Below are 23,365 nucleotides of genomic sequence, written 5' to 3'. Positions count from 1 at the left end.
GCTTCAATGCATTTAGGGGTGTGGTCCTGGTCAAGACAATCTCCTGAACTCCAAACTGAATGTCATGATTTAAGCAATTTTGAGTGTGGCATGGTTGTTGGTGCCAGAGTATTTCAGAGGATTTTCACACACAACCATTTCTAGGGTTTACACAGAATGGTGTGAAAAGGGACAAACATCCAGTATGCGGCAGTCGTGTGGGCGAAAATGCCTTGTTGATGCTAGAGGTCAGAGGAGAATGGGCCGACTGATTCAAGCTGATTAGTCCATTTATATGGAGAAAAATCCTGGAATGTTTTCATCAAAAACCTTAATTTCTTTTTGACTGAAGAAAGAATGACATGGATACCTTGGATGACATGGGGGTGAGTAAATTATCAGCAAAAGTTTTTTTTTTTTTTTTTTTTAAAGTCCCCGTGAAATCAAAATTGAACCTATTTACTTTGTTAGCCCATATTACTAGTCTTGTGGTGAACAATTAATCCGTGCAAGTGAATATATATTAAAAAAATGTTTTACCTTAGTAATCTTTAATCAAAATCTGAAAAGTTACTTCCGGTCTGGAACGGTTTCTTTTTCTGATGACGTAGGTTTCACAGTTTGGGTGGGGAAACGCTTAACCACTCCCCTCAAACCGTTAGTTTGCTATGAGCGAGAGATGGAGAGGAGGAGCGCTAGAGTAAAACCCTGCCCTCTGTTCAATATTCCGTTTCACTTGGAAATACGTCACAGCACTGGAGAAAAATCGTTTGCAACTTCCGGTTCACGGGGACTTTAAGTGAACTGCTCCTTTAATATAGAATTATTCTATCGTTTATACAGTATTTAATGCAATTACAGAAAAAAAAATGGAAATCCCATACTTTACTTTTGCCAGGGAAAAGTAATTTTAACAAACTTAATTAAAAGTAAATTACAGTAATAAATTACTCTCAACACTGATAAAGTCTAAAATATACAAATGCTTCGCATCGTTTTATTAAACTTAAAGATTTCATTTTAACAAAAAATCTTCCGATTGTTCCCACACCTTGTCATGAAGTTGTCACCCAGTTGCTAGAAGCGGCTGATTTCAGATCAGCTTCCTCGTTACTCCAGCAACAGTTAGAATCATATGCCAGGCGTGTAATCTGTTCCCAGATCAGCGCGTTACTGCTGACTCCTGCCCTTCCCAGAATGCACCTCGCTGCGCAGTGACGACAATAACAAAACACAGCAGCAGGAGAAACAGCATTAGCGGATCCTTACACAACCCTGCGAGAAAATAATCTCGATGACAAACCTCACATCTTATTACCACCCTTCCTAACCTACATGTCTTGAAAGATGAAACACTAATGACTTTATCCCACCTCCTCCTGGATGAATTTGTGCGTTTTGTGGGAATGAAAAATAAAGGCCCGTGTTTGGAGTGATGAGCTTTAGCCCGTTAGCCCGACAGCTTCAACCTCTAGCTGACAGAAACCTCAACATCTCAGCCAAAAACAACCTATTAGTCTGCTTTAATGCAGAGAATGGACTGAAGACAGCTCAGGTAAGACTTTCTGATACTGATTCATCTCGTTATATGATAGATATTGCAGTTTAAACGGGATAAACGGACAATTTGAGGCTGTTATGGTCACTAAAACGGAATTGTGGCACATAATGTAAATAAAACCAGGTGTAGTTTGACGAATTAGGGTTTAGTCGAGGTTTAGTGGGTTCGATATCATATAATGTGATATTGATGAAGGTTTGGTGTTCTGGTGATGGTTTAAGATATACTTGGACATACTGTCACCCTCCCTAATTAATGGCCAGGGCCTTTCAAACAACAAAACAAAGACTTGTAGCCTCCAGGAGTCAGTCATTTGTTTGTTAAAAGAGTATTTTTAACGAAACAAACTGCTTTAGGCCATATTTAGAATTTGAGGATAAGGTTTCAACTGCTCGTCGAAGGGGAAAGCGGTCAATCAATATTGACACTTAAGTTGTGACAAACAGACTAATATAAATTGTAGTCCGCAATATATTTGACTAAAACAATATTTTATGCACTTTAAAGCTTGTTTAATGGCATTAGTTATACATGTGGTCCACGCCAACCACGTGCTATTCCTGTTAGACTCGCCTTATTCCCTGTATCCTTAATAAGAGTTATTATTACAATGCACCATGTCGAAGTTTTACACCCGTTCATGGGGAATTAGGGCACAAAGGATCTTTTAGCTTGTGCCTTGTGTTGGTGGTGTTTGCCCACAGGGAACAACATGACTCAGCCTGAATATTTTGGCCACATGGTCATGCTCAACTGTGTGCAGGTTTACATCTAAGTAACCACATTTTAGACTACAAACAACTTGGAGATTTAGGCAATGCCTATGTAATAATCTGGAAAGTGTTCTTTTTTGTCCCAGTATTGAATGACATCCTTGATCATAGTGATTAGCCGGTTATCTGGGGGTTTCCAGCTTGTTATCTACTGAAACAGTCACGTTGGGCTTAGATACAGTAGGCCTATGTCTAGTCTTGTAGGTTACATGTGCTTGTACAGATTAACTAACACAACCATTGTATGAGCATCTGAACTTTAATAGTTGTATTTTGTAAATGCTTTGGGATACAGACCTAAGGTTAGTCTCCTAAAGAAGATTGTTTGAGTGTAAAAAAAGTTCTAGGAGTTTAGGTTTACTGAAGTTTTTTTATTTTATATACAAAATTTAAGTCTCTAAAGTGGCCATATTTGAGTGATCCAAAGTTTATATTATCACAAAAATTAAGCCAGCTAAAAAGTTTTAAAGTGCAATTTACATTGTGATCCGATTTTAAAAAGTTTTTTTTATAGAATGAATTTTGAGTGTTTAAGCTTTCAAGTGATACCTAATTTATGATGATTAAGTGCCAACCAAGTGTCCGCCTACCAGGATATTGACGGTTAACAAGCTATAGGACTTTTCGTAACACTTTACAATAAGGTTCATTTATTAAACATTAATATTAACTAACCATGAGCAATACATTTGTTTCTGTTTTTGTTAATCTTTGTTAATGTTAGTTTAATACAAATCCAACTGTTCATTGTTTGTTTATGTTGGTTCACTGTGCATTAACTAATGTTAACAAGATTTTAATAAAGTATTAGTAAATGATGAACAAATGCTCAAGAAGTATTTTTCATTCTTAGTTAATGTCAACAAATGTAGTTAACTAATGAACCTTATTGTAAAGTGTTACCGGACTTTTTGCGTGGTAGGTATAACCATTTAGACCTTTTATTGACCTTTTTATGTTTTAAAATTCTATGTATTTTTACGTATTTTAATTCTAGGTTAATTAAAATGTTATAAAATAAACCGGAAATCATCACATGTAAGTTCTGTTGAAAATTGATTTGAATCATGTGCATTTTATTTCTTTCTGATTAGACAGCCATAATTGACTAGATGAACAAATCAAGCTGGAGGCAGGCTCAGTGGAGAATTCAACATGAAGCTGTATGTGTTTCAAGTCAACAATGGAAGCACATTAACATTTGACACTGAACTTGCTGTCCAAACGTAAGCGAATTTTAATGGTTTTAAGAATTAGTGAATGTTTAAGCCCTGATTTGTTTGTTTTTTTAGTGCTGTTTCATAGAACATATTGTGTGACAACTTATTCCCAGTATTTGTTAACAAAACTTCAGTAAGGTTATACATGTTAACATATTTAAAGGGTTAGTTCACACAGTAATTACTCAAACTTATGTCCTTCCAAAGTCCACTCCAAACCCGTAAGACTTTCAAGATTTCTGTCCCTGCATTGACAGTCCACGCAACTACCACTTTGACGCTTCAAAAAGTTCATAAAGAGAAAACAGATTTATAATTTTAATTCTAATCTCCATCAAGCATATAAAAAGAAGCACAACCGATCCTGCTTGATGTGTAAGAACAAACCTAATTGGTTCTTGCAAAAGCTCAAGCATGCCACGTAACGCGAGAAGGAAAGATGTTCTCATCAAGCCAACATGCTTGAGCTGCCGTTTACCACAACTGGTGTGCGAGTTGATGAGTGTTTACATGTGAATAAAAGCCTAAATTAAATCTGTTCATTATATAAAGCGATCATATCTCTTCAGAAAATTTGGACTAAACCGCTCAATTCATATGGATTAGTTTCACAATCTCAGTCTTTATGAACATTTTGAAGCGTCAAAGTGGTAGTTGCGTAGCTGTCAATGGAGGGACTAAATTCTCTCAGATTTCATCAAAAATATCTTAATTTGTTTCCAAGATGAGCAATTATTTGCTTTTATTATATTCTTATTCTTTTCATTATATATTATATTATGTAATGTATATTCCAGTGTAATAACCTGTATAATGCTAGGATGGTTAAGGTGCAAATGTAAATTATTATTTAAAAAAAAAACACAAATTATATCATCAGTATAATGACATGTCTCCATATTCTGTTTGTCTGCACTTTTGTCTATAAATTGAATCCTGATTTGTTTTACTGGATTATAACTAAAAGCATAATGTGTTGTGCTTCATGCTCTTTATAGTGTTTTGGACCTTAAACATGCCATTCAGGCCAAATATAAAATTGCAATCCAGCACCAGGTGCTGGTGGTCAATGGAGGGGAGTGTATGGTGGCAGAGAGGCGTGTGTGCAGCTACAGCGCCGGCACGGTGAGTAACAAGTGAAATCGCACAAAAAAAACAACATTTTTGCTCTTAGGGTAATATTAGTTATTATTATTATTGTATATATGAATAATTGTTCATATATAATGAACATATAATACAAATTACACTACTAAAATATTTGATCCGTTAAGAACCAAAAATCACAAAGAAGCACAAAGTTGTAAATATGATATTTGTATCATCATTATTACTACAATTAGGGGCTGTTGTGGCCTAATGGATAAGGAGTCTGACTTGTAATCACGGGTTCGATCCTCAATACCAGGAGTTATATCTGGAAATAACTGATGTGCCTCCTTCACCTCACTTCACTTCACTTTCAGTATTTTTTAGATTGGCTGTGAAATATGGAGGTTCTTGAGCAGGGCCTGAAATTAACTTTTTCGGCCACCGGCCACTGTGGCAGGTGGATTTAAAAATTCACCTGCCACAGAGACTTTTTACCAGCCACTTTTTTTTTTGCCTCATATTTTGCCTCAGCCAAAAAATGGGTGGTAAAAAGAACAATATTGTGAAATTCCTGTTTTGTTTTGTTTTTCACCTTTATATAGAAGGTGAAAAAAAAACCCCGGGCATTTCACAATATTGTTCTTTCACTTGTAAAATACACATTTAAGTGCTGTCAAGTAATAATAATAACTCTAAGAACATACATTTTTTAAAATCTTTTTATTCATTGATTTTGACACTCACACAATATATAGGCTAGTATAGTATATACTCAACAGATAAACCTACCGCAGCTCGTATGTAAACAAATCACACGCGGCTGTGTTGATGGCTGATAGTCACGTAGACAGATCCTGCGAGCTTTTAGTTACAGCGTTCAGGAACCGTTAACTATGAACTAAATTAATAATGTTATTACTGGTAAAGTTACCGGGTACCGGATATTTTCTCACTGGTTCCCAACTCCCAACATGCACAGTTGCACACGCACACACACATCTGTGCAACTGTCATTGTACTGAAGGCTACGTCAGCGTTACATTATCTCATCCCATCTCACCAACAGTTTAATACTCGCACATCCAAACGTCGTCAGAAAAAGGGCCTCATCTTCTTTCTGATCGCATGAACGTTCCGAAACAACAGTCGCTGTCATAAATCAGCCGCTCACGAAACTTGCCATTGCCGCCGATTATTCACTTTGTATTAAAATGTCTTCTTTTACTTTTCTTTTTCTCATTCTCATCTTTTTGTTGGTTGTTTGTTTCAGCTGGCATCTTTACCCCAGTAATGTGCCGCCACATTTTAGCTAAAGTCAAACGCATTGGCGGACTTATTTGAAATGTAAAAATCCTAATGAATCACTCAATTCTCATTGGCTACCGGCCAATGTGGCAGGTAGATTGACAGTGTTACCCGCCAATAGAAATATTCACCCGCATTTGGCAGGTGGTCGGGTGTTAATTTCAGGCCCTGTTCTTGAGTAATGTGATGTCTAAATGCTGTTTGATTTTTGTCTCTGGCTGCCTCAGGACACCAACCCGATCTTCTTGTTCAACAAAGAGATGATCCTGTGTGACCGAGCGCCAACCATCCCCAAAACAACCTTCACTATAGAGAATGAGATGGAGCTGAAGGTGGAGGAGTCCCTGATGATGCCTGCCGTCTTTCACACTGTTGCCTCCCGCACTCAACTGGCTGTGGTACAGGCCAACTTCTATTCTGACCTAATGACCAACCGCTTTCTTCGTATATTTGTCCGGTTTTGCATATCTGTGCTCATCCACACTATGTTATATCAGTGATGTTTATTTAAGGGTTAAGCGTGACTTATATTTGAGAAAATAAATGCAAATGCAGTCAAAGTAACAATGCATTTTTGTTAAAGGCTTGGATGGAAGCTTTTATTCTATTTGTATGCAAATGACTCTCAAAACTTATTTTGCCCTTTTTTAGGAAATGTTTGAGGTTGCCAAGAAGCTTTGCTCATTCTGTGAGCGGCTGGTCCACGATGAACACCTTCAGCACCAGGGATGGGCGGCCATCATGGCTAACCTGGACGACTGCACCCTGTCCTATCAAAAACTCCTCATGAAATTTGACACTGCTTACACAAATTACCAACAGGATTTTGAAGACATCAAAATAAAACTCACCAAGTATGTTCATCTTCGACTCCAGCGTCTTATCTTATAAAACCTTTTTAGTTTTAAACTTTGTATGTCTGCTATAGCATGTCTATATAATCTATACAGATTTTGTAGCAGAAACACTATAATTTAAAAGCAATATCTTATGCTTGTCTAGGTTGTATTTATTTGATCAAAAGTACAATAAAAACAGTAATATTGTGAAATATTATTACATTTTAAAATAACTGTTTTCTATGTTTTAAAGTGCATTACTCCATTCTTAAAATTGCTCAGGAAACTTATTTTTAAAATTGAGAACAACTTAATGTTTTTGTGGAAACCGTGATACATTTTTAGATAGAAAGTTCAAATAAACAGCATTTATTTGAGACATGCTACATTATAAATGTCTTTACTGTCAAATTTGATCAATTTAATAGTTCTTTGCTGAATAATCTGACCCCATCATTGTATAGATCACTAATTGTAATGTCATTCGTCAGGCTTGGCACTGCTGTCTCGGTCATGGCGAAGATTCCACTGCTAGAGTGTTTGACTCGGCACAGCTACAGAGAAAGCTTGGAGAAGTCCTGCTCTGCTCACCCAAGAACCACAGATGATGAGGATGATGAAGCAGGAGAAACATCCACCCAGTCCGCCATCCTCCGTCCCGCCGACAGCCAGAGGAATCGAAAGACACCTTCGCCGGTCTCTGCTTCAGGAGAAACATCATCCCAGGCGTCCTCGTCTCCTCAGGACAGACTGAAGAGCAGCTGTAGTCTAAAGGAAGCTCTACAGGAAGAGGAGGAGTCTCCGGAGAGGGGAGCAATACCCTTTTTCAATGTCACACTTTTGGATTGGATCAACGTTCAGGACAGACCCAATGATGTGGAGTCGGTAGTGAGGAAGTGTTTTGACTCAATCAACAGGGTGAGTAATGGACAAGTCATGTTGGGAGCGAATGTTTCGTTCTGTAAACTATGCTACCTTGAAGTAACCTGCAACAACCATATTGTGTTGAGGTGGCCAGTCATGGGCATTATGACGATATATATACTAGAGCCAGACCGATTTATCAGTAGGCCGATATTATCGGCCGATATTGGGCATTTTCCAAACTATCGGTATCGGCAGTAATAATGGCCGATAAATGAATATTTCAAAAATAAAATAAAAAAAACGGACGGAAAAAGCTTCAACAATAAGGCAATTTAGGGACTAATATTGAACTTTATAGAACTTTTAATATATTTTGATGTTCCTCTGTTCTGTTGTGACAATAAAAGAAACAAGTTTCTTTTTAAAATACATTATCATATTATTTTAGTTAACTCATAAATAACTACAAATAACTAATGTTAGGGAAATCTGTTAATGTTTTGTTGTGCCTTTCTGAAAAAAAAAAAAAAAAAAATATCGGCCGATATATCGAAATATCGGATTTTAAAACCAATAAATATTTGTATCGGTATCGGCCTTCAAAATCCTTTATCGGTCGGGCTCTAATATATACCATGTGATGGTAGAAAAGTGTCACCTAGGAGATTTTGCTGTGCTATTTATATTTCCACAGCTATTATTAAATGGCCAGGAATGCTTTACATTGCTTGCATTACAAAGAAGCATAGAGTAATGCAAAAAATACAAAAAGTCTGACATCAGTAAGACCACAAAAACCTTGTAATAGATTGCATTCCGGAAGTAAAAACCGATTACTTAAGATTGATCTTAAACAATAACTTGTAAACATTTTAAGACAGCCCTACTGTGAGCTACAAGGTTGTTGTTCAGTAGTATTTGCTTCTGGGCCACATTATTTCTACTTGAATAATGCATAATCGTGTTTAAGAGTGGAATTTGTGCTTAATTACACATCACTCCTACATCACACACACACATAAAATCCTACTGGTTTGGGGTCAGTTGGATTTTTTTTCTTTAAAGGAAATATGCAATCCTTTATTGTTTATATGACAATAAAGACATTTATATTGTTACAAATAAATACTTTTGTTTTAAATTTTCTGTTCAAAGAATCCAAAATCTATCATGATTTCCATGAAGAATATTAAACCGCACAAACTGTTTTCATCATTGATAATAATAAGTGTTAATTGAGCACCAGATCATCATATTAGAATGATTTCTGAAGGATCATGTGACACTGGAGTAATGATGCTGAGAATTCAGCTTTGATCACAGGAATAAATTGCATTTTAAAATATAAAACAGTTATTATAAATGTTAATGATATTTCATAATGCTACTGTTTTTATAAATACAGCCTTGGTGAGCATAAGAGACTTCTTTCAAAAGCATTAAAAATCGCAATAAAGCAATGAAAGTCCAAACTTTTAAACAGTAATGAACATCATCATCATCACATTTCACAGGATTGTACTCATGCACTATTTTACTGTACATGATCACTCATTTTCATTTGTTTAATTCACTCTTTATGCTTCCAGCTCGATCCACGAATCATCCAACCCTTTCTAACTGAATGCCGTGAGACGATTACCAAATTGGATAATCAGAACATGAAGGCCATCAAAGGTCTAGAGGACCGATTGTATGCGCTTGACCAGATGATAGCAAGCTGTAAAAAGTTGGTAAATGAACAGAAGGAACTCGCTCAGGTAAGCAAATCTCAAGTGTATAGTCTATAAAAGCAACCCAATGACTACATATTCTACACATTAGGGCATTTTATTTTTTCCCAGAAGTCCTCTTAGTTTTTTTATGACCATTTTCCACCCTCTCTCTTTTGCTACTGTAACTTTAAGACGTAGATTTCTTAACCTTAAAATAGGTTACAAGTTGCAACACTGTGGGTTTACTGGCATGTCTAATGTAGTTGGTGCTGCCATTCTTCAGTTACAGCCTTGTTATAACGCTGTATTACATTGAAACAGATCCACAAAACAAACTCATTTTACAAAGATGTGGCAAAACACTTGAAAATGGCATTGTGGATGTTTTTCAGGAAACTTGTCTTCCTCATGTGTTCTCCTTTGCCTTCCACTAGGGATTTCTTGCCAATCAGAAGAGGGCTGAAAACCTGAAGGACACCTCGGTGCTGCCTGACCTGTGTCTGAGTCACGCCAACCAGCTGATGATCATGCTGACCAATCACAGGAAGCTACTTGACATCAAGCAGAAGTGTACCACTGCCAAACAGGAGCTCGCCAACAACCTTCAAGTTCGACTCAAGTAAGAGCAGCATTTTTCTTCTTTGTGGACAACAAATGAAACCAAATTTGGCCCGAACACTAAATAGTTTGGGCTTTGATTTGCGCAATTTTCAATCTATAGAGCTATGATACTTTTATGACATAAATTGTAAGCATTTCCTAGCTGCACTGTGTCGTCTCCTCCATCAGATGGTGCTGCTACGTGATGCTTCACGCTGATCAGGATGGAGAGAAGCTGCAGGCTCTCTTGAGACTGCTGACAGAGCTGCTGGAGCGTGTACGGGTGGTGGAAGCGCTCAGCACTGTGCCACAGATGTACTGTCTTGCCGTAGCGGAGGTGGTCAGACGCAAAATGTTCATAGGACACTACAGACAAGTAAGAGTCAGCAACTAATTCGTGTTATTTATAAGAAGCGGTGGTTTAAGTGCATGCTTTGTTATTGAGATGGGGTTATAAAAGTGATCTAACAAAGTTGACCAGGTACTGAGTGGATACAATTATAATAATATTTTATTATTTGTTTTAAAAGATTTCTGCACATTTGATTTATTATTTGTTCTAGTGGGCCAATGCTCTTGTCAGAGATGGGAAAAACCTCTATGAGGCAGAAAAAGTAAAAAGGGAAACCTTTGGGAAGCTCTTCAGTAAGTTCATTTTAGGTATTTAATATGGCTTCTTTCAGTTTGAGAACAAATGCTGAAATCTGAGTCCAAATTAATTGTCTGATTGTTTGAGGAAACACTTTTGTTTCTTTTAGGGAAATCGTTCCTCAGAAATCGGTTGTTTCGAGGACTGGACTCATGGCCCCCCTCTTCTTTTTGCGTGAGTCTCTGAACGTGTTTTTATTTTTCGGGATTGCTTCATGGTCTTTTAGCATTAATAAGTGTGTTTGTGTTTAGACACGAAGGCCTCGAAAGTTTGATTTTGAGCTTCCAGATATTTCCCTGAATGACCTTCAGTATCTCAAGTCCTGTTGTCCTTCCGAAGTTCAGCCTTACCTCAGGTAAACAACTCTTATTCGGTTTCACAATGCTGGTGTCGCTGTTGTAACTTGTCATAACCATATTTGTTTATATATGCCAAATATGCTTTTCTGTCTGTCCGGCGTTCTTTAAACTCTTAAATGATGGTCTGTGTTAGTTGTTCTTTGTCTGATGCCTGTTTTCTTCATCAGGGTCCCCACATTGTGTGACTTTGAGCCTCTTAACCATCATGTTGAGGTTCTCCATCAGCTGGTTCAGGCTGCGCAGAGTGTGGATGAGATGTCACAAACTATCACAGACCTACTAAATGAACAAAAGGTGCTTTGTGTACACACTCATTTAATTTTTATTGCTGAAGTGTTTGAAATATTGGATGTTGTCATGAAATGCAAATTGACCATATATTTTTTTAAATGCATTTACTGTGATTCATCCATGCATATGTTTTTTGAGCTCGTAATTTTTAATCAGAATGTCATTACTCAACCTGAAATGACAGACTGCTTTGTGGTGATTCTGCATAAACCCTTCCCTTTCTTACAATCAACTGCAAACTTGCATTCAGATCTGCTTCCATTCAATCAACAAGCAGTGGACATTCCCCTTCTTCCCCGTATTTTTTTTTATTCTTGATATCGTTTCAATTGGATGCATGTCATAGCACGGAAGAAAATATCTGTTGCTACTTGCGTTACATTGCAACTTTAAAAATATTTATATATATAGTCTAATTTGACTTTCATTGCAATGTGAATTTTCATATGATCTTCCCTTGTTGCTTTGGCCTTGTAGATTTCCTGTAGCCAGAGTGCTCAAAGATCCCCTGCATTAACACCCAGATCTGAAAGCACAACTGCTGTCACCTCTACCTCCACCAAAACTTTGTCCACTCTCATTTTAAAAGCACCGGACTGCCAACCCATGGTGCTTCCTGGTCCCCTGGAGGACCTATCGCCTGACAGCATAGATGCCCAGACCTTTGACTTTGAAACCATTGGGCACCCCAATATGGATCCTGTATTACAGCAAGGGTCATTGGACTTGGACTCATTGGCAGAAAGTCCAGAGTCAGACTTCATGTCAGCTGTTAATGAATTTGTTATTGAGGAGAACTTGATGTCACCTAATCCCATCAGTGATCCTACAAGCCCAGAGATGATGGTGGAGTCTCTTTACTCCTCTGTCATTAATGCAATCGATAGCAAGCGTATCCAGGACACTACAACCCTTGAGAAGGAAAATTCAAAGATCACAGCTCTCAAGCTATCAGCAGACCGGTACCGTTCCGCTGCAGAAGAATCCAAGAACAATTTAAGGAAAGTTAAAGAAGACCTTTACCACTTTCGAGGTCTTGTTCTGAAGGAGCAACGAGACTTTGGATTCGCCCTGAAAACCATGACCATTGAGGTCCGAAACGCACTCAGCAGTGTCCGATACTGTCACGAGGAGAAACTAAGAGAAACGCAACAGTCCAATCTTCAGAGTTTGAAGGACGATCATGAAAAGCAGATACTTACTCTCACGGACGAGCTAGAAGACAATCGGAAGATTGTCCGAAATGTCCAGAGAGCGATGCTGGAATTGGAGGGGCTTGTTGAGCGCAAGGAGAAGGAAATATCCCAGCTGGAGAGTGAGAGGGGCCGTTATATGCAAGAACTGCAAGATCTTCACAAGCAAACTGTGCAGGACCTTGAGGAGAAGATCTTGAAGCAAAGTGAAGAACTGAAAGCTACACTGCTGTCCAAGGACGAACTTGCCAGGCAATTGGAGAACCTGCACTTTGAGATCGAGCATGGCCAACAGAAAATCAGACTGGAGATGGAGAATGCAGAGAAGGTGCACCTTCAAGAACTGGAGACACGGTTGAACCAACAACATGAAGCAATGCTGCAATCTTTAAGACTGGAAAAAGAAACTGCGCTTGAAAAACTTGTCCAGGAGAACCTGGTGAAACTAAGAGATCTGATGGATTCCCATTCTGCCGAACTCAAGGAGCGCGAGGGACGCTCGAAAGACTTGGAGGCTCGTGTTTCAGAACTCGCAGATGCCCGCTGCAAACTGGAAGTCGAGATGGCTCTCAAAGAGGCCGAAACGGAGGACATGAGACTCCAGTACGAGGAGGCCAAAAGCACTCAGGAAGAGGTTTTGAAATCGGAGCTTACCACCCAAACAACCACCTTGCAGATGCAGATCGACAAGTTGAACCAGCAGCTCCTGCAGAAGAACGAAGAGTACGAGGTGGGCCTGGCTGAGCTCCGAGCGCTCATGAGGTTGGAGAAGGACCACTGCATCTCTGAACTCGTTGATCGGCACGAAGAGGAGAGCACCCTGTTCCGCCATAAGTTTTCAGCGCTCAAGCAGAAGTCGCAGGATGCGGAGAAAGACTGCGAGGAACGAGTCCAGAAGATTCAGCATGATCACCAGGACCAGCTTGCTGCCTTACAGAGGGAAAAGCAGGAGGAGCAGAGGGCTTTCCAAGAGAAAGAGCAAAACCTACAGACTGTTATTGGAGATCTGCAGGCGGAAAACTCGCTATTGTCTGGAAGACTGGAGCAGGAGAGGGTGGAGGCCCTGCAGAGGGCAGAGAAGGAGAAAGAGGAGGCAGTCAAAGCTGCAATACAAGAGGCCTTAAGAGACTTTCAACTCCAAAAAGAGGAGACCGAGACAAGACTGTTAGGAACAATTGATCTACTTGAAAGTCAGCTAAAAGACAGACAATCTACTGACATGTAAGTAAAGCTTCCACAAGTATTCGAAACAGGTTTATCAGAAGGATAGATGTTGTTAAATTATAAGTGGTGCTTAATCACTAGTAATATTGCTCATACTTGGGCTTAGGGATTTCAGAAAACCTCTGATCTTAAAGGAGTTCAAAACTCATTCCAAACTTGTTTGTTTAGTCTACTTTATTTAGTTTATACTTTATTTAGTCTTTTTTTGTCGGTACAACAAATGGCGCTTTTCCACTGCATAGTACGGTACGGTTCGGCGCAGTACGCTTCGACTCGGAGCGGAACAGTTCGGTTCGCTTTGCGTTTCCACTGCAGTAGTACCCCTTCAAAGTGTGTGGGACTGATCGTTATTTGCGCGCGCCTCTACTGCCATGACATCATCTTAAAAGCGCCACATTTTCAAACCCACAACACAGGAACAATGGAGACTATCGAGGGGATGGTGTTCCTGATTCTCGGTATGTGGTTGTTTTTAGCTGCTAGACGGAAAAATGTGTTTAAAATGAGGCTGATGGCAGCAAAACAAAAATACTGCTAAAAAAGTGTCTCGTGTCGCAAATCCAATGACGCTAGTAGTGACGCTAGTAGTGACGATTCTGTCTGACCAATCAGTGATCTGCAGTGTTTCACGTCACATTTTTGTACCGGTACGGTACGCTTGGAACCTCAACAGACCAGGTACCATTTAAAGCGTCCTGAAGCGAACCGTACTGTACCGTACCATGCAGTGGAAAAGCACCACAAGTGAGCCGTACCGAACCGAACCGTACCGTACTATGCAGTGGAAAAGCGCCTAAAGTCAATGGGGTCCAATGTTTCGGACTCCACAGACTTTCATTATATGGACAGAAATAAATTTTTCAGTATATCTTCTTTTATGTTGCCCATAAGAAAGTAAGTCATACAGGTTTGTAACAACATGAGGTTAAAGGAATACTTCACCTCTGGAAAGATGAATGTGTATTTAAAATATGTCATTTATGTAGAAGAAATGTGAGATTATTTTTGAATTTGGAGCTTTCTAGACTGAGATAAGACAGAAAATATATTTTTGGCTTATGTGGATGAAAGACATACAGGTTATACTACAGGTTTTCTACTAATACAAAGCGTAATGCCAAATCCTGAAGTATCCTTTTAAGTGATGACCGTTTTCATTTTTTAAAATAAAGTTAGTAATATTACGCTTAGGTGTGCAGCCTGTCCTGCCCATTTTATGCATCAGTCAAAACCTTAAATTTTGTGGCTTTTGGTGTAGAGGTACGCTAGTACATTTTGGCTGATGGACAATCAAATGGGCAATTATTTTAGCTTTACTTAATTATTAAATTATTTAGTTAAATGCTGATTTGCTGCTTAAGAAAGTTTTATTATTATTATCAATGTTTTATGGAAACTGTAATATTTTTTTGTTTTTGAAAAATAAAAAAATAACAGCATTTATTTGAAATGTAAGCAATCATAAACGTCTTTAATGTTACTTTTGAGCTACTTAATGCAACCTCTCTGTATAACATTATCAAATCTTACTGACCTGGTAGCGTATCTAGGCCCTCACATTTTTTTGATTGGCTCTATTTACTTGGGCAAGCACCCAGAACATTTTAGCAGTTTTGCAAAATCAAATATTCCTCACGGTTTGTTTAAAAAAATGTATAAAATTGTGTTTTTAACATGGTTTTGCTCTCGGTTCTTTTGGTAACAATGTCACTTTCTTGTTGATAAATCTTGCACATTTGAATGGGGAGAGCATCTGCTGAGGACAAATAAATTGACACTGAAACAATGCTGCTCTAGTCCATTCAAATTAAAGCTTATACCTCTGTGTTTTCTGCTTTTAATTAACAGTTACAGGCAACATGCATTCACTTACTCTTTCTGATTTCATTCACTCTTTGAATAATTAGCACATCAAAAAGAATGAACAAAAACTGCGACCGTTTCTTTAAAACATTTCTTAAGTAGAAAATTAGCGAGAAATATGATAACCCTGTTACATGTGCCAGTAAAGTAGGGATTAATTAAAAACAGAAAACAGATTTGTGTCCAAGTCTTATACCAATCCCAGTAAATTGGAGGTTTTTGATTTATTTATTTATTCTGGTGACCAACAAGAAACACTTTAGAAAAAGTGGGTATGGCACTATAATTACTATAATTCTCTAGGCTAGTAATGAAAGGTCGAATGTTCAAACCCTGCAAGAAACAACCTGCAGAGTTCTAGAAAGACACCAAATTGATGCATTTACTTCGTTGATGCACATACATAATTGTGAATGATTTGTCTGTGCTCAAGATGCAAAGAAAAAAAAACTCGCTCATCTTCTGAATTTGCATTGTGTATTTCTTTTTTTTAGAAAGAAGCTATCGCTAATTGACTTCTTAGTGGTAATGAATGCAAAGCCTGGTTGATTCTAACGGCTGATTGTGTGTTTCAGAGTGGCAGCTTCTGTAGGGCAGTCTGAGGCTGGTGTGGAGACCGGCGCTGCACTAGACAGTGGTCAGTGGACCGAGGAGAGGGCATCGCTCTTGGCCCAACTAGAGATCTTGGAACGCATGAAGAATGAAGAGATGCAGAACCTGAAGACCTCACTCATTGCTGAACAGCAGGTTAGCAATAAGAAGATTTGAACTACATTAATTTTGCAGCTCCATTTGAATTGCCAAGTTGAGTTGTGGGTCGGTGAAAATCGTCAGGATAAGTAAAAAAAAACGAAACAAAAAAATCTGAACTCCCTAAATATTACTTCGATTATATCGAAATTAAGTCACAATCTCGAACTTCGAATTAACAAATGGAATCGTTGATGCTGCCGCCAGAGGCGGAGAGAGTTCACAGCTTTATTACTTGAGTTAAAGTACAGATACCCCTTGCTAAATTTTACTCAAGTACAAGTACTACAGTCAGATGTCTACTTGAGTAAAAGTACTGAAGTGCTTGTTTTTAAAAGTACATGAGTATCAAGAGTACATTTTCTAAATATTGCATTACAACTGCCACAGTGCTTACATTTATGGACAGAAACGTCCTACGTGGAGTTATGAAAAATGTTAATGTCAATACATTTTAGAATGGAAAAGGAATTGAAAGTAAAATCAAGTCATATTCATCTTTTTACCATGTTGCTTTAAATTTCTGAATATTCATCAAATTGAAATAGTCTGGCGAGGTGGGGCCACGGGTTGGCACATTCGTCCATGGTTTTGTCTCTGATCTAAATGGAGTTGACTTTGGTGGAAAGTTGAAGGTGATTGCTGATAGGCTGTCCCAATCAGTGGCACGTGCACTATCCAATCACGTTTGAGAGGGAAACAACAATTTCCAAGGGTTTCCGAGATTTTTCTTTTTTAGTAGTTGCTTTTTACTCACGGTTATGGATAGAAATGTAGTTGAGTAAAGAGTACAATATTTCCCTCTCAAATGTACTTGAGTAAAGTCATGAGTACTCCCCAAAAATGATACAGATCCCTCAAAATTGTACTTAAGTACTGTACTCAAATGAACTTGAATGTCATCTTCTGGGAAGACTGCAGTTACAAAAGAGAAACTAGATGGCAGTTAAGTTTCCAATTGACTAAAGATATAAGTTTTTATTTTACAAGCACTTTATGTTGTTAATAATTGTATTAAATTTGACAATGTAGAGTGGTACATTGTGAACAAAGGTCAGATATTATATTGCATAAAAGTCTAGTCTAAAACTGGGATAGCAACCTGTGCTTTAAAAAAAAATGTGAGAATCGAATCAAAGCGTGACCTTAGAATGGAAAAATTAAATAGGAGTATAGTGACACCACTACTAAACATATTGGTTTTGTTGATCTCTGTAACTTTTTTGACCTAATAATGTTTTGCACTTAATTATAGTGTCAATGTGCCCTGAAAATAGCTTGTTTCAACGTGTTGTTCACTCCTAGACGAACTTCAATACAGTTCTGACGCGGGAGAAACTCAAGAAAGAACAGATCATCAATGAAATCACAGAGAAGCTCAAAAACGTGTTGCAGCAACAAGAGAAAGATAAAGGTAAAAACAGTTTGTTTTAATCCTATCATTTCCCCGTTATGTCATTTCAAAGATCGGTTACCAAACTGCACAGAAATAAAAGATAAAGGTATAAAACATTTTATTTATATCATATGATTTGAAAGAATTTCCACTTGTTTTTTTTTTGTTTTGTTTTTTTCAAAGATCTGTTACCAAACTGCACAGAAATGATCAACGAGACCAGTAAATGTTCTCATGATCGTTGCCCTCTGTGTTTTTTTGTTTCCCTCAAGGCCTGATCGAAACGCTCTCCGAGGACCGCGCCACCATCCTTCAAGAGAAGAAACAGATGGAGGAGGAACTCAACCGTCTGCGAAGCACAGTCCTCGTCTCTTCATCCTTCTTTCCGCCCAATCCCATCCCTGTCGTTGCGGAGGTTCACGGTGCCTGTGGTCCCGCCCACACAGAAGTTCTGTCGCCGTCCACCCCTGACCCAGAGAGATTGGCGCTCATGTCTGCATTCAATGATGAGGAGAGGGTGGAGTCGGCCGTGGAGGCCAGCATGATGACAGTGCAGTAAGAATCTGTGCTGACGTGCACTCATACTAGAGCTAAAATAATAAACCCTGAACAACTCAACTACCACTCTTAACTTCAACAAACCGGCTACAACATTAAAATGATCTAGAAGTTGGTTTGAAATTATTGATTTTATACTAGCAGACTGTTTTTGTTTTTATTTTTTGTCCTAGCTTCTCACTCAGTAGCATTCATCATTGTAAAACACAAACCACACCACTTTTCAGGAAATAGTAAAATGCTAAAAATACTGCACAACATTATAAGCTGAAGAAGCTTTAACAATACACGTGATTTTGCATTCGCTTGTTTTATTATTTCCAAAAATACACACACACTTGCATGTAAAAAAAAAAACAACCACCACATTTCCTCAGTTCATTTGTTCTAACATTTCTATAAAATATGTAATAAGTGAAGTAAAACTTAATTGTGCTAGATGCTAGTTTTGGTAAACGATTAGTGTTTTTTGAATGCTTTTATAGTCTACAGATGTGTATACACACACACAGCTGGTCAAAATGGTTTGCCACCTTGGTAAATATGATCAATGATGGCTGTAAAAAATAAATCAGCCTTGTTAATCCTTTTGATATTTTATTTTAAATTGTGATCCAAAAATTGGTCACTGAGCACAAAACCAAGCTTCTGCAATGGCCGTCCCAATCCCTGACCTGAACTCTATAGAAAATGAGTGGGCTGAACTGAACAGAAGAAGCGCCAACATGGGAGTCTGCAGGATCTGGATTCTCTATGGAGGAATGGTCTCTGATCTCTAGTCATGTGTTCTCCAAACTCATCAGGCATTAGAGGAGAGATCTCAGAGCTGTTATCTTGGGAAAAGGAGGTTGCAAAAAGTATTTAATAATTGTTCCCGATGTGTTTTGGATTTATTTAATATTTTTTTCACTTCAATAAAAGGTTAGATTTTTTTCAAATAAAATTTCAAAAGGATAAGCAATACAGATTTATTTTTTACAGCCATCTTTGATCTTATTTGGCATGGGGGCAAACAATTCTGACCAGCATTGTATGCGTCTATATATCTGAATGAAGTTTGTCAGATAATCAGAATCTATTACTAACCAAACTATTGTTCTAAATCATTCACTTTTACTTGAGATTTAAAAGTAGGCAATGAGGATATACTGTAGGAGAGGGGCAAGGCCATGTTTTGTAGATCTTTTGTGTTTAAAGGAGCTGAATGAGTGCATTTGAGACAGGAAAGCAGAGTAGAGTCGAGCGATTGCTGTAGGTGAGGAATCTTCAGCTGTTTACTTTTATGAACAAGAAATGTTGTTTTTGGTCTCACCACAGTAATGAAGTTGCCTGTGGCTTTGAAAACTTAAAAATGTTTAAGTTTTGATGAGTAGAGAACTGTGAAATTCACTATTTTTATTTTGTTTCAGTGACAACTCCTTGCTATCTGAAGAGAAACAGCGCATACTGATGTTGGAAAGGGTAATTTATTTTCACATGTACATATTTTATTGACAGGCTTTAATTATTGCATTTGTTAAATATATGCAATTATTTATTATTGTTTCAGACCTTACATATGAAAGAGGAAGAGAACAAGAGACTTAGTCAAAGATTGGTAAATATATATATTTTTATTTGTGTGTGTGTGTTGCTTTGGCTCTTATATTTCATCTAGATGTGTTAATTGTATGAGAATATCATTTAACATCTTTTAAATTGATCATTTGATTTGGGTCCTTTGTGCTTGATCTCCGTTTATAATTGACCACTTGAACAGTCAATTAAAAGCAGTAATTAGTGATGGTAAACAGAACAATACACACTCAATTAATGCAGGTCCCGACCGACACAGGAACGTTCATATTATTTTGAAGAATTAAATATATATTCTTTATATTAGATCTTTGTATGTCTATCTATGAGCAAAATACTGTAGATATTCTGGTATTACTTTCTTGTTAATTTACACTGTGTTTCTGTTGTCACGATGGTAGCAACTTGCATGTTATCAGCAGTTAATTAAAACATGAGACTCTTTGATATAATTTAATTACATTTCCCCTGGGACTATTTCTCCAAATAGGTTTAATCTCTTTATGAAAATTACAATCGCCGTGAGAGACATCTTATGAGACACGTGACACTTTAGCGTCCCGAGTCCTGACAGCTCGGGGCAGATTCACACGATCAATTTAGTCTGAAAAACCACTCTGAAATGTGCCTGTGTAATTGAGCTGAGCTCATTTACAATCAAGCTCGAAATGAAACAAATACAGACATGTTGAAATCCCTCGTTTCTTTTTTATTATGCATCTACGTTGCATACTCCGTTTCTGTTGTGTTTTAAAGATTTACTACAAATGCAAGCTAAATAAAGGACTGTTCTACTCCTTACCACTAGATGGCACACATACATTTGTTTTAAGCACAAACTCTCTCCTACAAGCACTGGAAGCATTTATGAGATTCAACATTACATTAAACCAAAATAGATTTTTTGCAGTTTTATTTTGTGGTTGCAAGCAGCATTACTTGTGTAATATCACCAGAATCATCGAACAATTTTGTTTTACAGATGTCACAGAGTATGTCATCCGTGTCGTCGCGGCACTCTGAGAAAATCGCCATTCGAGAGTAAGTACTTTTTGATATTATGATCTGAGCTGCTATTTTAGCCGTCCACCTCGTTTGAAAACCACTCCTTTTGCAGTTTTCAGGTGGGCGACTTGGTTCTCATAATCCTGGACGAGAGGCACGATAATTACGTTCTCTTCACTGTTGGTCCCACCCTTTATTTCCTGCACTCAGAGTCCCTCACTGCGCTGGACCTCAAACCAGGTCAGTTACACACGACAGGAACAGCTTTATTAAATCTATTCAATTTCACATATTTGATGGTTTTGCATTAACCTTATCCTTTCACTGCTCTTCCACAAGTATGTTAACTTATTTATTAATTATTTACGTTTGTGTATCATTGCATTTGTAGATTTAAATATTCCAGTTTGACATGAATGATGACACAAAAAGTGGAACTTTTTTATTTCTGATAAAGTGTTTTGTTGTCATGTTTTACAGAAAGCACCTTTTTATATCGTACATCAATATTAATTTTTGGTATTTATTGAATTTTTTTTTTTTTTTTAGCGACAGGAGCAACAAGACGGCCGTGGGTTTTAGGAAAAGTCATGGAGAAGGAATATTGCCAAGCTAAAAAGGTAACCAGTATTATTTTATTATTAATGCAGTGCTTTTGTACAATTTTATTTTTCTGACTAATTTTGGTAATATTTCACTCTCATAATATAACTTGATGACAAAATATCAGCCCATTTGTCCTGCTGTTTTGGCTCATATCGGCTTTGTTTGAAACGTAAATGTTTGACACTTAAAACAGTGCATGATGGTTTAAAATTGTGTTTTGCATCTTAAAAGTTAATTGTGCTTTCAAAATCAGTGTCTTAATATAACGGCAGGCATGCACTTATATTAAATGATCTATTTATTGATTCTCTTTTTAAATACATCTTTTCATACTCTTTTGTCTGTCTCCAGGCCCAAAACCGGTTCAAAGTTCCTCTCGGCACCAAATTCTACAGAGTAAAGGCCGTGCCATGGAACAAGAAAGTGTAATCGTGTAAAAATGTATCATATTGTAATAAGCGCAGTATGTTTTTATTGCTTTTTTTAAGCAAACTCGCTCATCCTTGATTTTTGTTTTGTCGACATCAGAAGACAAAACCATTTCACCCCCTTTTATTATTTTTTTTTTTGCCTCTGTTGCAATTGCAAATCATTTTATCGAATTTTTTATATGCAGAGGATTTGTAAATGTGGACCAAATAATTCTAAGTTTATCGCCCTCACGTGCAATGCCATCAAAATGAACAAAATGTATTTGGATGTTACATATTAGTTCATCATTAATATTAAGATCAGGGAGGGGAGGGGAGGGGGGGGGGTCACTATAACAGTCAGCTTACTTGCTTCAGAAGGTAATGAAAATATAAATTTATTGTAAATGTTACCGGAATGGTCATGGCATGCATATAGATAATATTTTCTTTTAATTTACTTGTCTGGATATGCGTTGTAGTCGGAGGTATCAGTAAAAACCTGCTGATTGTCACTCGCAGCGCAGTACGACTCGCCTGTTTATTGTTATGACGTACGTTTGGACTACCTGGCGCAATCCTTCAGATGCACTTTCGGGGAAAAAAAGACAATGTTTTTCGTCGATTCAAAAGGGAGGCGTTTGTGCTGTCGAAAACAAGCGTCACAAGAAAAGCAGCACATATCTTCCCTCTGTTGTAGGATGTTGAAAAATAGAAAGTAATATTTCATGTTTGTGAATGTGTGTCTTTATCGAATTTAACGACAACATTGTATATTATTCATCAGATCACACCAGTAACAAAAAAAAAAAAATGACTGTATTGTAAAAGAATTTAGGATTTTCAAAACAATAAAGGTTTGATCCCAAACTCCTCGCAGTAGATTGCATTACACACAGCGTCCGTTTTGCGACACGAGAAGTGAAAATCTTTGCCATAGATTGTCTCCTGACAAGTAGTTTTCTTTTTATTGTTTTATTTGCCATACCTTTTGGGGAAGAGATGCATGTATCTAAAGTACATTTTAAAGGCTTTTTTTTGTTGTTGATCTATTGAATCAAAGTACAATAAAGCTTTGGACTTGACACTTGAAGATGTTTCCCATCAACATCCGTTCTCCGGTTGTTGTGCATAATGATAAAGTTGGGCTTTTATACACTGAAAGATTAATTTTTTTTCTTGTTGAAAGATTATAGACCCAGGAATATAGAGACCCAATTCTTTTCTCTCCTCCTTTGCAAACGCGTACCGCTATGATTGTAAGTACTTGTTTACATAAGTTTTGCAATCATCGCCTATTGATGCTCTTGAGTCATTGGCAACACTTCCAACCGAGCGAAAACGGAAGATTTTAAAAGAATTATGCCTCTATTGTGTCAACTAAACTAATGAATGGCAAACAAGCCCATACATGTCAGGAATTAATGGGATCCATTTTATTGCCATTGTCTATCACTTATGTAACGTCTAAAATTAAACCTGGGAGTGAAGGCAGTGCCGAGGTACGTCGTTTGAGGGAATTATTCCCAACTTGG

At 37.6% G+C, this 23,365-nt stretch overlaps 1 protein-coding gene across 1 annotated transcript; it reads left to right on the top strand.

Annotated features, from left to right (window-relative positions):
• Nucleotides 1-1,191: 1,191 nt before the first annotated feature.
• On the top strand, nt 1,192-22,923 carry rb1cc1 (RB1-inducible coiled-coil 1). Its single transcript, XM_039684694.2, has 23 exons — nt 1,192-1,534; nt 3,408-3,539; nt 4,532-4,658; nt 6,158-6,328; nt 6,582-6,784; nt 7,261-7,687; nt 9,226-9,396; nt 9,786-9,970; nt 10,141-10,327; nt 10,515-10,596; nt 10,710-10,774; nt 10,852-10,955; nt 11,127-11,253; nt 11,728-13,664; nt 16,106-16,277; nt 17,586-17,694; nt 17,949-18,231; nt 19,644-19,695; nt 19,784-19,831; nt 20,792-20,850; nt 20,927-21,054; nt 21,364-21,434; nt 21,772-22,923. Exons 2-23 carry the CDS (start codon nt 3,469-3,471, stop codon nt 21,847-21,849), a joined length of 4,857 nt encoding a protein of 1,618 aa, XP_039540628.2. The 5' UTR covers nt 1,192-1,534; nt 3,408-3,468; the 3' UTR covers nt 21,850-22,923.
• The last annotated feature ends 442 nt before the right edge of the window (nt 22,924-23,365 follow it).

The sequence above is a fragment of the Pimephales promelas genome, chromosome 22 (genome assembly GCF_988280905.1).
Source record: "Pimephales promelas chromosome 22, fPimPro1.hap1.1, whole genome shotgun sequence".
In the NCBI taxonomy this organism is placed as follows: Eukaryota; Metazoa; Chordata; class Actinopteri; order Cypriniformes; family Leuciscidae; genus Pimephales; species Pimephales promelas.
The sequence above is the reverse complement of the archived record's forward strand: the minus strand, read 5'-3'. Positions and strand labels throughout refer to the sequence as shown.

Bases quoted from the DNA above. Each gene is read 5' to 3' on its own strand.
- rb1cc1 (XM_039684694.2), top strand. From the start codon at position 3,469: ATGAAGCTGTATGTGTTTCAAGTCAACAATGGAAGCACATTAACATTT. The intron at 11,254-11,727 runs GTGCTTTGTGTA...TTGGCCTTGTAG, and splicing joins ACCTACTAAATGAACAAAAG to ATTTCCTGTAGCCAGAGTGC. The intron at 21,435-21,771 runs GTAACCAGTATT...GTCTGTCTCCAG, and splicing joins AATATTGCCAAGCTAAAAAG to GCCCAAAACCGGTTCAAAGT.